The 13,460-nt window shown below is 44.2% G+C and overlaps 1 protein-coding gene across 1 annotated transcript; it reads left to right on the top strand.

Annotated features, from left to right (window-relative positions):
• The first annotated feature begins 5,249 nt into the window (after nucleotides 1-5,249).
• On the top strand, nucleotides 5,250-12,730 carry SHISA2 (shisa family member 2). Its single transcript, XM_074213285.1, has 2 exons — nucleotides 5,250-5,595; nucleotides 9,521-12,730. Exons 1-2 carry the CDS (start codon nucleotides 5,250-5,252, stop codon nucleotides 10,072-10,074), a joined length of 900 nt encoding a protein of 299 aa, XP_074069386.1. The 3' UTR covers nucleotides 10,075-12,730.
• The last annotated feature ends 730 nt before the right edge of the window (nucleotides 12,731-13,460 follow it).

Genomic DNA, 13,460 nt, shown 5'->3' with positions numbered 1-13,460 from the left:
CAGACCAATACGAGTTTGGAATGCTCTACCTCAGGTCCCCCATAAATAGTCCATATGAACATTTGGAGTGCTTACTCTAAACTTATGTATCTCATATTTCTTTTAAGCTTCTTCAATTCTGCCTTGCTCATAGAACACAGCATCCTCTATGATTAGGGGACACCATGCTGGGTGGTCTTGTGCCAGTGTTTTCCATGCTGCACAATCAATTCCAAAATTCTTGAGAGACCTTCAAAGTGTTCCTGTATTGCTTCTTCTAACTCTGCAGTGAGCAATTGCCCTGTGTGAGTTCTCCATAAAATAGTCTTTTTGGCAAGCAAACACCTGGCTTTCCAACAAAATGCCCAGCTCATCGTAACTGCACTCTCTGTAATAATATTTGAATGCTTGGCAGTTTAGCCTGAGAAAGGACCTCAGCATTTTCCTCCTGCCAGGTGATCTTCAGTATCTTCCCAAGAAGATCATCCACTCTCCAGAACCCAAGCAAGAATGCCATCATGGAACTGATGTACAATAATGATGAATTTTTCCAGGCAACCAAATTTTGACATTTTATCATATTGGTGCTTATGTTCATTGGGGCTTCTTTAGCATTGCAATCATCAATGACAGTTCAGAGGATAAAATATAATAAATTTAAATTACCTTTATTTAGAGGAAGTGTAGTACCCTTGTCTTAGAGTCAGAAAGAACACTATCTGACATTTAACTAGCTGTGTGACCTTGGGCAAGTAAATCATCTTCCCAGAACTCCAAGTTTTCTAATTTGCAAATTATTTTCCTCCCCTCCCCCAAGCACCTTCCCCCCTTCCTAACTTCTCTTTACTATATATTGAGGATATCTTCATCCTCCCAATATATGAGCTTGCAATCTAGTGGTCATACACATCTCTCTCACCCTTCTTATCCAATCTGTTGCCAACTCCTAGGGTTCCTACCTTAAAAACATCTCTCCTCTATGTCCTCTTTTCCTCTGAAATAACCAACACCCTGAGCAGGCCTTTGTCACCTCATGCCTGGATTATTTACAATAGGCTCCTTGTGGGTCCTCTTGCCTCATCCTTCTTCAATTATCAAAGTGACTTTTTTTTTGAGGTCATACCACAAGAAAGTGGCTATTTAATTAGAATCCTTCTAGTCTAGGCTTTCCCCCCACCTTCTTTTCCATTATATTCTGCCTCTCTGGAAAGGCATGGGAAGGGCTGGGGTTGAGGGATGAAGGCTGGGGGCTCAACCCTCAGAACACCTCAGTCTTCCATGGTTCAGCCTCTGCTTCTTGGGTAAGGTCATGGATCAGGATGGGGACTGTTTTCTCCTGGCTTTGTGAGAGGCTTTGTGACATCTGTGACTAGGGGCCATCAGAAATATCTGATCCCTAATTCAGATCACTGGGGGGTTTTTCCCTTCAGGACAGGTCAGGGGATTGAATCCTCTGGGACATAGTGCAGCAACTAAGGGCAAATCCAGGGGAGGGAGCAAAGGAATAACTTTAAAAAGAAAACCTCTTACAATGGCTCCTGAGCTGAAAAGCTAACACAAAACCCCACCCCTACCCCCTACAGACACATAAATATTATTAGGGGGGTGGCCAGTGGCACAACTGTAAGCCTGTGAGCTCAGAGAGGGAACTTAAAACTTCAACAATGGATTTTAGTGGGGTAAGGTTGTAAATTTCCCTGCTGACCCCAAGGAAAAATTTTTGGCTTTGCTGGAATTCCATATTGAATCATTATCACAGAAACAAAAATTTACAGATGGACAGGACCTTCAAAACCATTTGGTCTCATCTTACAGTTGAAGAAACTGAGGCCCAGAGATAATGATTTTTCCAATTTTCTTATGCTCATACATAACTGAAAGAGTTGGGATTTGAACCATACATGTTGTAGTAACTCTCTCTGGGAGGGTGAGCTGAAGGAGAGATCATCTGCTATGTGAAGAAGAACACCGTGGTGACCAAGGAAGGAATTAATGGGAGATGCAGTGCTGAGTTCTTAGCAAATGAGTGTAATAACTCTCCCTAGGTTGAATGTGGAGTTTTATTCTGGGACAGAGAAGAGAGATTTGCATGTAGGTCAGTGTTAGTGTATATCTGTCTTTCTTGTGAATCTGTGTCTCCATGTACAATTGTCTCTTCTTCTGTCCAGCATCTGTTTCAGTGTGTGTATCTGTCACTCTGGTAATGTTGCCTCTCTGAGACTCTGAATGCATCTATCTGTCCCTGTGTGTTTGCATTTCTATATCTATTGGTAAATGTGCCCCCAGAGGCCAGCCTTGGTGATCTAAGCTGAGAAGTAAGAGTTTTTGGGGTATTGGAGGGCTCCTGGAAAAGGTATTCAGCAGACTCAGGCTATTTGCACTTGTGGATGTAGTATCTGGTAACACAGCCAAATATGAAGATTCCCAGAACAGAATGAATTCACTTACCACCTTCATGGCGATGCCCAGCTTCCCAGTGCAGAGTTTGGTACAGATGTGCTCACAGCCCGAGCTCTCTGAGACTGACACAGTCATGCTGACCTTGTCCTGGTTGTTATTCCATCTGCTGTACTGGATGGTGCTCTCCTGGGGCTCCATTCCTTCTAATGTAGGAGTGAGAAAGCTGGGCTGGGGGCGGGGCGGAGGTCAAGGGCTGGGTGTCTGTGGCTCTGGGGGCTCTGCAGTGGATGTGGGATGCAGAGGTGCTGTCCTCTGCTCCCCTCTCACCTGCAGCTCTCACCTGGGGCTCCCTACCTGGGCCCCGCAGACCCCTGGCTCAGGAGCTCAGATGGCCAGTCCTTCAATCTGTATCTAGCCTTTGATAGAAGTAACTGTGGGGTGTCTTGCAAGGCTAGGACTTGAGCTGGCTAGGCTGTTCTGCCTCAAAATGACTTCCTAAAATGAAGATTCAATCATGTCACCCCTTCTCTCCTATTCAATAAACTCTGGTGGCTCCTTATTTCCTCTAGTATCAAATATAAAATCATGTTTGGTTTTTAAAACCCATCATGACCCAACCACCTCCTTCTTTTCCAGTCATTTTATACATTACTCATAACCCCATACTTTGTGATGAAGCGACATTGACTTTCCATGCTTGTAAGAGCCCTTTATACCAGAGAAGTCTGAATTTTTTTCTTTTATAGGGTGCTTATGGTACTTTATTATAAAATTTGGGTTGATATTATACATATCACTTTGGGTTGATACTCTATATTTTTTTTTTTTTGCATTTCTGAGTTTCTAAAGTATTTCTGAGTTATCTGCTGGCCTTCTGATTGTCATCTGGGACTTCCAAGCTCTCCTAATATTCCTATTTAATTTTATGCTGATTCTCAATAAAACAAAACTGATACGGGGAAAGTTGATATGGAAGGGAATAACTGCTCTCCCTCATTTCTTTCTCCTGGTTTTGTTGGCTTCCTTCAATTCCCAATGAAAATCCCAGTTTTTAAAGATAGTCTTTCCTTATCATTGTTAATTTTAGTGCCTTCCTTCTGTGATTATCTCCAATTTATTATATCTATATCTATAGCTGTGCATATCTATTTGTTCATATTTTACTTGAACATAGTTGCTGTGTGTTGTTTTGATCATTTAGCTGTGAGTTCCTAAAGAGAAGGGATTTTTTTGCCTTTCTTTAAAGTCCTGATTGTTTATCATATAGTCTGGCAGAGAGTGGGCACATGTGCTTCTTGACTCGATTTGACTAGCATCTACCTCACAGGGTTGTTTGAATATCAAAAAAGTATAAACGCTTTGCAAAATTTAAAACATTGATTAAAAATATATTTCACTTTATTAGTTTTTTTGTACAAAATAATATGGAAATGTTTTGCAATCTTGGATTGCTTATCATGGAGGAAGAAGAGGAATTTAGAACTCCAAGCTTTCAAAAAAAAAAAGTTTAAAATTTTTTTAATATTTATTTGGTAAAAGAAATTATGTAAGAACGCCACATCAAGGCGACCTATTATTTATGGTGATTAGTCTCAATTTCAAATTTTAGGAAGAGAATGGACTTTCTAGGTGGGGTAAAAGTCTTATATTGCTTAGTTCCCTATTGTGATAAAGGAGTTATCTGGAGGGTTCTGTGAAAGGGAATTCTGCCTTTTGCCTCCAAATCAAATAGCCACGTTTTCTGAGTAACATTGAATCAGGGAGCTCGAAGAGACTTTTCAAATGACATTATTTAGGGGTTGGCTAGGTGGCGCAGTGGATGAAGCACCGGCCCGGAGTCAGGAGTCCCTGGGTTCAAATCTGGCCTCAGACACTTAAAAATGCCCTAGCTGTGTGGCCTTGGGCAAGCCACTTAACCCCATTTTCCTTGCAAAAAAAAAAACACCTAAAAAAAAATGAAGGACGATGGGGAGGCTAAGTAGCACCGACCCTGGAGTCAGGAGCACCTGGGTCCCAATCCTGTCTCAGACACTTAATAATGACCTAGCTGTGTGGCCTTGGCAAGTCACCTTAATCCTATTTGCCTTGCAAAAACCTAAAAAAAAAAAGGGGGGGTTATTTAGCAGAGCCCCTTGATTTTACAGACGAGGAAACTGGGGGGCCGAGAGAGTCAGGGGCTCCTGGGCCGAGGTCCCGTGGCCAAGGTCTGCGGCATTTTACACTGGTCCCACTAGAGAACCTCGGTGGGGTGTAACAGCCCCCACGCTCAGACGCGGCCCCGGGCCGGGGGCCGCCCCGCGGTGCGCCCTGCGGCCGGCCCTCGGGCTCTCGCCGGCGGCCCCCCGCTCCTGGGGAGCCCCGGGCTCCTTCCCGCGAGCGGGGGGCGGAGAGGGGCTCCCCGCCGCGCATGCGCGCCGGGGGCAGCCCGCCGCCTATAATAAGAGCGCGGCCGGGCCGCCGCGCCAGCCCAGTGGCAGCGCTGCGGCGGCGGGAGCGGAGGCGGCGGCGGGGCCGCGGGGCGCCAGGGAGGAAGCCCGAGCGCCGCGAGCGGCCGTGTGGGCTCGGCGCTGCGGGCCCCGGCCAGAGGCGGGCGCCAGGCTGGCCCGCGCCCGCGGCCGCGCTCTGCTGCCCCGCGCCCTCGGGGCGGCGCCCGGGCAGGGGCCGAGCCCGCGCGGGTGAGCCTCGGGCCGCACGCGTGTGCCCACGCGCGCCCGTGCCGCGGGGGGGGGGGGCCTGGCCGACGGGCGCGGCCCCGGGGCGCCCATGGAGCGGACGCCCGCCCGGGGAGCCCCCTGAGAGCCGCGCCGCCGGCCCGCGGGCGCCATGCCCTAGCGGCCCTCCGGCCGGGGCGCCCCGGGAGCCGCGGTGCCATGCGGGGCGCGCGCCCGGCGCCGCCCCCGTCCCCCTCCGCCCCGGGCGGCGCGGCGGCCCCGGCCCTGCTGCAGCTGCTGCTGGCGGCGCTGCTGGCGGCGGGGGCGCGGGCCAGCGGCGAGTACTGCCACGGCTGGACGGACGCGCAGGGCGCGTGGCGCGGCGGCTTCCAGTGCCCCGAGCGCTTCGACGGCGGCGACGCCACCATCTGCTGCGGCAGCTGCGCCCTGCGCTACTGCTGCGCCAGCGCCGACGCGCGCCTGGACCAGGGCGGCTGCGACAACGACCGGCAGCAGGCGGGCGAGCCGGGCCGCGGGGACAGGGACGGCCCGGACGGCGCCGCAGGTAGGCCGGGCGGGGGCACAGGGACGGCCCGGCGGGGGCACAGGGACGGCCGGCGGGGGCACAGGGACGGCCCGGCGGGGGCACAGGGACGGCCCGGCGGGGGCCGGGCGGGGGCACAGGGACGGCCCGGCGGGGGGGGACGGCCCGGCGGGGGGCCGGCCAGCGCTGCCTCCCTCCCACCGGGCATGAGGCGGAGGCCCCTCCCAGCCCGGGCCCTGTGCCACCCCCACTCCCCGACGGGACCCGCCGGGCCTCCCCGCCCGCAGGGCTGGCCCCGGGGCAGGTCGTTCCTCCTTGGATGGGGTGCCGCTTCACTCGGGGCATGAATGGGACCTGGGACCATGAGGTGGGACAGAAATCTCAAGTTCCTCCAGCCTGGCTCCTCCCTGCCCCGGCCCCGGGGCTCCCACGTTATGCAGCACCCACTCCCTTTCCTCCTGGCGCTGGCACCTGCGCCTGAAGCCGAGTCTGGGTGGCGTCAGATGCCCAGCCGGCTTCTCCCACACCCTGCGGTACATGTCGGACTCTGTCTCTTTGACTGTGAAAAAAAATTTCCTTTTAAAATCTCTTCTGAGATATTCTTCCCTCTCCTTCAGTTTATCCCAGGTTCACCTTCCTGAAAGGATATCTTTCAGTGAGTGGGATAGAGTTCTGTGGACAGAATATTCTAGAGGGCGGAGGTCAGGCGGCATCCAAGGCTCCGGCAAGGTGAACTCGCTTTCCACGAAGCTGGACAATTTATTTTTTAACAAGGAAATGTAGAGTCCCCTCCGTTTCAGGCTGCCCATCGGCCCCATCCTGTGTCGGCATCTTGACCACACCGGAGGCTGAGCTGTCCGAGATGTTCTTGGGTTATGAGAGTCATAGATGTTTACAGAGTTCTCTCCTGGGCCAGAGGAAGAGCAGAGAGAGCTCCTTTAAACTTTGCTGCTTTTTCAATCAAGCATTTTATTACACATGCTACTAACCATTGTTCTGCCTCCTGTCTGAAGGGAGCAGAGAAGAGTATAATTCTGGGGAAAAAAACTTGATTCAAAGTGCCAACTCAGCTTCTCTCTCTCTCTCTCTCTCTCTCTCTCTCTCTCTCTCCCCCTCTTTTTCTGTGTGTGTGTGTGTGGTAATAAAGCGTTAAGGAATGTGCCAAAGCCATGGTCTGATATTTACAAGTCTGCAGAGCTTAGTTTAATAGTAAAAGAAAAAAAAAATATAAAGGAGATCCCTTGGGACAAATCCCTGCACAACAAATGCTTCATGACTCCACATGAAATTTGAAAGCGTGTCAAAAATATAAAGATGCTGACATGTGCATTTGGGGGACTTTCATTTTATAAAAGCTTTGTTCTAAGAAAAAATTATGCTTCAATAAATTTATTTCACACTCTTGCTGCCCTATCTTGTCTAATTAAATGGTACCAGGACTCATGGGAGCGCTGGATTAATTATCCCTGCATGCCCATATGCAAGTCCAATTAAAATTCCTTGAAAGTGAACAATTATTATTTTTTAAAGTAAGTAACATTGCATGGCCTATGAAAAGACCTTAGGAAAATGTGTAGGGGTGTTTGTGTGTGTGTGTGTGTGTGTGTGTGTGGTGTATATTTGTGGATATAGTCAATTTTCAACCTTTTAGTAATATTTAAGGCTAGATTTCTTTAGAAGAACACACAAATTTAAAGAAGATTAAAAAAAAAGCCTAGCTTGTTGCTACAAAACATGGCTAATTCTGGCTGACTCTCAACTAGAACAGGTTTATTCTTGGACAATTGTGGCTTAGCTAACTCTTCAGCACCTGTTAGACCTCAAGAAACCATCCTTTTTGGCTAATTTATATCATGAAGATCAAGCTTAGGTCTAGGTGAATCCACAAGGTGTTATATTTTAATATCTTTGACTCTAGGTATTTCAAAAGTCATAAAGAACCTATTTAGAAGCATTGCTCAATTTGAGAGAATTTGGTTTGTCCCCTCAGTGCCAAGGAATTTCACTCATTCAATGTTTATTTAGCTCATACTATGAGCAAGGTGTTGTAGAGAAATATAAATAAATATAAAAGACAGTCCCTGCTCTTGAGGAGTGTATAATTTCATAGAGAGATCATGTCTATAAATGACTACAATATGAGATAAGTATTGAGTGATTCAGATAAATACTAGAGGAACTCAGTAGACAGACTCAATCAAGATTTTTTTTCCTCCCCATTTGCATGCATCTCTTTTGAACATCTCGTATTTTCCACATGAAGAACAATTGATGAATAGTTCCAGTATTTCAGGATTTCTAAAAGATTGACTGCTTGGGAAAAGGATTAAAAAAGAAAGAAAAAACCTGATCCTTAATGTTTGTTTTAAACCCAAATCCTGGTTTCAGAAGTTATTTTATGGGCAGAATAAATCAAACTTGTCAGAATTGCTATTGATTGCTTTATGTTATGATACATTCCTTCCATTTTCTGGGAACTCCCTGTGATTTCCCCCAGTGTTTTAAATTTGGGTTTACCAATTCTGTTATCAGTCCACTCTTATGCTGCCTTGGCCTTCTGTCTACTTAGTTCTCTTTCTATTCCTCTTAAACTATTTACTTTTCTTTGATGTAGTTTTTTTCCCCCATGCTTTTTTGTCTTTTGCCTGGAAGAGCCTGTCACTCTTGCTTTGCAGCCTGTCATGGGCTATTGCAGCCCTCCCATAATTTAGTGCCACTCTCCAAGTTTGGTATATCAAGGAAGTCTTCTAAGACTGACCAAGAAGATTTGTGATTTTTCTATTTCTGTCCATCTCTATTGCAATAAAGATTTCCTAAATTTCAGCTTTCTCATTCAGAAGTTGTAATGATTGACTGCACTTAAAGTTAACTTTTACCCTATCAGTGAAAAACTTTGCTATCCAAATAGTGTTAAAAAGATTACAGGAGACATACTTACTCTACTAAAGAGAATAGACTTTTTAATGATTTAAATCCTCAGACTTACTGTTATTTTCAATCTTGCCCAGCTGCCTATGACTCCCCTTGGGGTTTTCTTGGCATGGAGGAGTTTGCCATTTCCTTCCCCATCTTATTTTACAGGTGAGAATGTGAGGCAAATAAAGTTAAATGATTGACCCAGGTCACATAGCTAGTGTCTGAGGTTGGATTTGAACTTGGATCCTTCCAGGTCCAGCACACTGTCCACTGTGCTACCTAGCAGCACCATACTATACATATCCCTCACTATACATATACATACTTATTCATTGTTTGATTAGTCCTGAGGATTTGTTCTCTTTGTATACTTGAAGGCAATAAAATTATATTTCTTTTTTTTTTTTAAATTTAAGGCAATCGAGTTTGAGTGACTTTCGGAAGGTCACACAGCTAGGCAGTTATTGAGTATCTGAGGTCACATTTGAACTCAGGTCCTCCTGACTCCAGGGCCAGTGCTCTAGCCACTGTGCCACTTACCTGTCCCTTCAAATTATATTTCTTTAGAATTATTCTGTAATTCATGCTTTCTGTTAACCTGAACAGATCTTTCACACCCCGGATACTCATTTTAGGGAATGGGAGATGTCTATCTAAACTATTTTGATGTTTATTTTTTTAAATTTGTCTTTGTTATAAACCTTAATTCCATAGCCCCAAGTTCAGGCCCAGACATCTTAGGGGTCAAGAAGGAAATAAAAAGTCAGAAAGAACGGACAGCTCTTAAGCTAACAAGTGATATCCAGATTTTTTGGGGGGGGGCACGGCAGTGGGGTTAAGTGACTTAGTACACAGCTAGGTAATTAATGTCTGAGACTGGATTTGAACTCAGGACCTTCTGACTCCAGGGCTGGTGCTCTATCCACTGTACAACCTGTGATATCCAAATCTTACCCAGATTTCATTGTTAGGATTGTGTAGACATTATTTGAGAGAAATTATCGTTTTCTGTCTATATTACTTTCTTTAGTGCCTATCTATGTGCCGTTTCTCATCGTGGGATCCGTATTCGTTGCCTTTATCATCTTGGGATCTTTGGTGGCTGCATGCTGCTGCAGATGCTTGCGGCCCAAGCAGGAACCACAGCAGAGCAGAGCCCCTGGAGGTAATCGATTGATGGAAACAATTCCCATGATTCCAAGTGCCAGCACTTCTCGTGGATCCTCCTCCCGTCAATCAAGCACCGCTGCCAGCTCCAGTTCTAGTGCCAATTCAGGTGCCAGAGCTCCCCCTACGAGGTCACAGACCAACTGCTGCTTGCCGGAAGGGACCATGAATAATGTATATGTCAACATGCCAACGAATTTCTCCGTCTTGAACTGTCAGCAGGCTACCCAGATTGTACCCCACCAAGGACAATACCTGCACCCCCAGTATGTGGGCTACACGGTGCAACATGACTCCATGCCCATGACACCTGTGCCACCCTTCCTGGATGGTCTGCAGACTGGGTACAGGCAAATCCAGTCTCCTTATCCCCATACCAATAGTGAACAGAAGATGTACCCAGCAGTGACTGTGTAAACCCACGGACCTAAGATGAACAGGCAAGAAATACTTGGGAATGAATCCACAAACAGTCCCTTTAAAGATTTTTCTAAATGGAAGTCCTTGAATGTTGGACAGCATTTTTATGGAAAACATTTCTTTTTTTGATGGGTTCATTTGCTTCAAACTCTATGACAGTATCTCAATTAGCATTTCCAGATATGTTTCATTCCAGTGCATGATTTTTAATGGGAAAAAAAGGATTATGATGAAGGTGTACATGCATTTTTTGATAGCTCTGTGTGTATGCACGTGCACATGAGCGTGCGCGCGTGCGTGTGTGTGCGTGTGTGTGTGTGTAAGAGAAATGTTTGAGTCTTCAAGTGCCCTTTAGATATAGTAGTCAAAAGAATTTTGTAAGTTGACAGAGTAAGGTGGTTTCTTTTTCTCCTCACTCCCACTCCTTAACTGTACAAGATCATAATATTTGTTTCCTCTTTTTTCCTTGACTATTTTATAGACAATCACATTGGCAGTGGAAAACAATATAATGCAATCATAAATAAACGAAAAACCTGTTTTCCATCTGAAACTGTCCATTGGATCTCAGCATTTCCTAGGCACATCTTAGTTTCAATGTAAAATTATGTATTTTTGTCTAGTTCTGTGATTGTGAAAAGTTCCTTTATTTATGTAATAATCTTATGACAAAATGGTCTTTAATGTACAAAAAAATTTACCCTTCATTGAAATATGGTATAGAGGCTTTACCAAGGAAGGACTCCGTGGTTATTTTTTAATCTTAAGAAGATTAAAGAAGGGTTAAATAGCAATAAAACCATGAACTCTCTTCCTGATTGTATTTTAATCTGACTTTACCATAGCATCTAATAAGGTGCAAGACTTGGTTGTTCATCTTAATGATAATTTTATGCTTTCACTTAAAAAAAATCAGTTGCTGCCATTCTGGGTTACTTTTTTGCTATGGAAACTTGTCTGCCTCAGTATTTCATTCTGCTTGGGTTTTCAGAGGCTGAATTCTTGGATAGTAGTGAGTGCATTGCAGCTGTAGATGAAAAGGAGGGTCAATATTTCTGCCTAGACCTGATGAGAATGATTTACTGTTTATATCAACACAGATTACAAAGAGCTACAAATTTACTTAATAGGATTTTTCTGCCATGATCCAACTGCTGGGGAAAATTTATACCACAGACTTAGGACCTTTGGCCAGAATAGGAGTATCTAGCATCTGTAGGGGAATGGACAGATACATAATCTTCAGTGAAACATCTCTGACATGGCTAACTTTATTCCCCCCTGGTCATCAAGAACTCTTGTCATATCAAGAGAAAGGTTTACAAATATGCTATCTTTATTCAGTAAGGAAGCTAGGCATTTTTTGTGTTTTCCTCTCTTTCAGTCTCTCTGCAGGAAGCACTCCATTCATTGCACATACCCAGATAAGGACCCCTGCTCTGATTTATGAAATTCAGGTGAATCTCTTTGTATATTGTTTACGTATTAAAAAAAAAAGTAAGTTAAGTATGTGGAAATTATTTTATTAGCTGGTGGAGACATAAGATTCTGATTGTTAATTGAAGTTTTGTGAAGTGTGGTATTTTACATGTTTTATATATATGTCATGGATAATGTAAGACTATGTTGGCATCTGGTATGATTTTAAAATTTCAAAAAAAGATTCTTAACTAAGATGTTTTTACAATTTGAAGAAAAAACATATTGTTTCTTAATAAATATTTTATGGTGTGAATTTATGGGGGTTGTCTGTGTTCTTAAAATCTCATTTGCTCATTTTTCAAAGTTCTCTGATTTGTTTTTTGAAGAAACATCTGTCAAACAACCTAGGAAAAGTTGCTGAATAAACATTAGTGGTATGTCTTCCTGTCCCTTGTTTGGAATCTACTCTTAAAGGCAGTTGGCCACAGTGAGTTTTTCAATTTAATTCTCAAAAGAAAGAAACTTTTTTTTCCATATTCTGTGGGTCATACTGATACAAGATCGACAATTGTTTAAGGAATATCAAATGACTTGGCTCTTACTAGATTGTCTTGAATGGAAAATTCCTTCCAACGGAACTTCATGGAAGTTATAGCATTAGACTTGGAAAGGACTCTTGTTAGAGGCCATCTAATTCAGTCTCTTACTCAATGCAGGAATCTCCTCTATAAACCTAGCTTCTGCTTGAATTCCTCTAATGATGGGAAACTCACTCTCTTACAAACTACATCCAGTTTTGTTTCAGGTCTACTGAATGTAGAGTCAGCACTCAAGAAGTATTTATTGTTGATTAGAAGAATTATATAAATGCAGGGACAGTCTGGCCTCCACTGAAAGGTGGTTAACTTATTGAGTCTTAGTTCATAATTGTGCATCCTATTTTTAGTTGCATTGCTTATCTTTACTATATCTTGTCCTACCTCTGTTTTTACATCTTTAAAACTGGGATGATACTGACTTTTTTAAAGAATGTAGATTTTTTTTGGGTTTTTTTTAGGTTTTTGTAAGGCAAATGGGGTTAAGTGGCTTGCCCAAGGCCACACAGCTAGATAATTATTAAGTGTCTGAGACGGGATTTGAACCCAGGTACTCTTGACTCCAAGGCTGGTGCTTTATCCACTACACCACCTAGCCACCCCTATTTTTTTTTTTGCTAGGAAAGGGAACACGTAGGGAAAAGGAGAAAAAGAAAGATGATATAATTTTGGTATCTGATCTTCATGTACACTGAAACATTTCCTCTCTAAATAAGCTAGAGTTTTCTAAGCTTGGTGAATGCTGTTTGTGTGTATCTGAAAATAAAGACTTGATGCTTTTGAGTTGTTGGTTTTCTACTGAGCAGCCCTACTTTGTGAGAATAAATTTGCCCATTTAGATGGAGTAAAGTAGGATAGGCAGTGTTTAGAAAAAATATATACTTTTCAGAGGTGGAACAGAAGGAATTGCAGCTCTATAGTTTGAAAGATAGGAGACTCCCCTCTCCCGGCCTTTCTAATGTACAAATTCAGGATTTGCTGGTCCAAGTGTTCATGATATGCTCTGCCAATTTAATACAGGATTAAGGATTTTCACTAACCTAGTACTATCCCTATTTCCCACTTACTCTAGTGGAAAGATAACTGGATTTAGACTCTGGGAGAATCCAGGTTCAAATCCTGGCTTTGACACTCACTAGCTGTGTTACCTTGGGTGAATTACTTAACCTGTCTGAACTGTCAGTGCTAATTCACCTGATAAATGGGAAAAATAACATAATTATGGGAATAATGACACAACCCATACTTTTCACTTTCTTATCTTGATGTAAGGAATCAGAAGGTGCAAATTATGACTTTCAGATAGCCTGAGGGTTCAATATTTTCAAAATATATTTTAATTTGATTTCATTAATTCCATGTAGG

This window comes from Macrotis lagotis, chromosome 1, assembly GCF_037893015.1.
Source record: "Macrotis lagotis isolate mMagLag1 chromosome 1, bilby.v1.9.chrom.fasta, whole genome shotgun sequence".
NCBI classification, from domain to species: Eukaryota; Metazoa; Chordata; class Mammalia; order Peramelemorphia; family Peramelidae; genus Macrotis; species Macrotis lagotis.
The sequence above is the reverse complement of the archived record's forward strand: the minus strand, read 5'-3'. Positions and strand labels throughout refer to the sequence as shown.

Coding starts and splice junctions, on each gene's coding strand:
- SHISA2 (XM_074213285.1), top strand. CDS start 5,250: ATGCGGGGCGCGCGCCCGGCGCCGCCCCCGTCCCCCTCCGCCCCGGGC. Junction 5,596..9,520: donor CGGCCCGGACGGCGCCGCAG/GTAGGCCGGGCG, acceptor TACTTTCTTTAG/TGCCTATCTATGTGCCGTTT.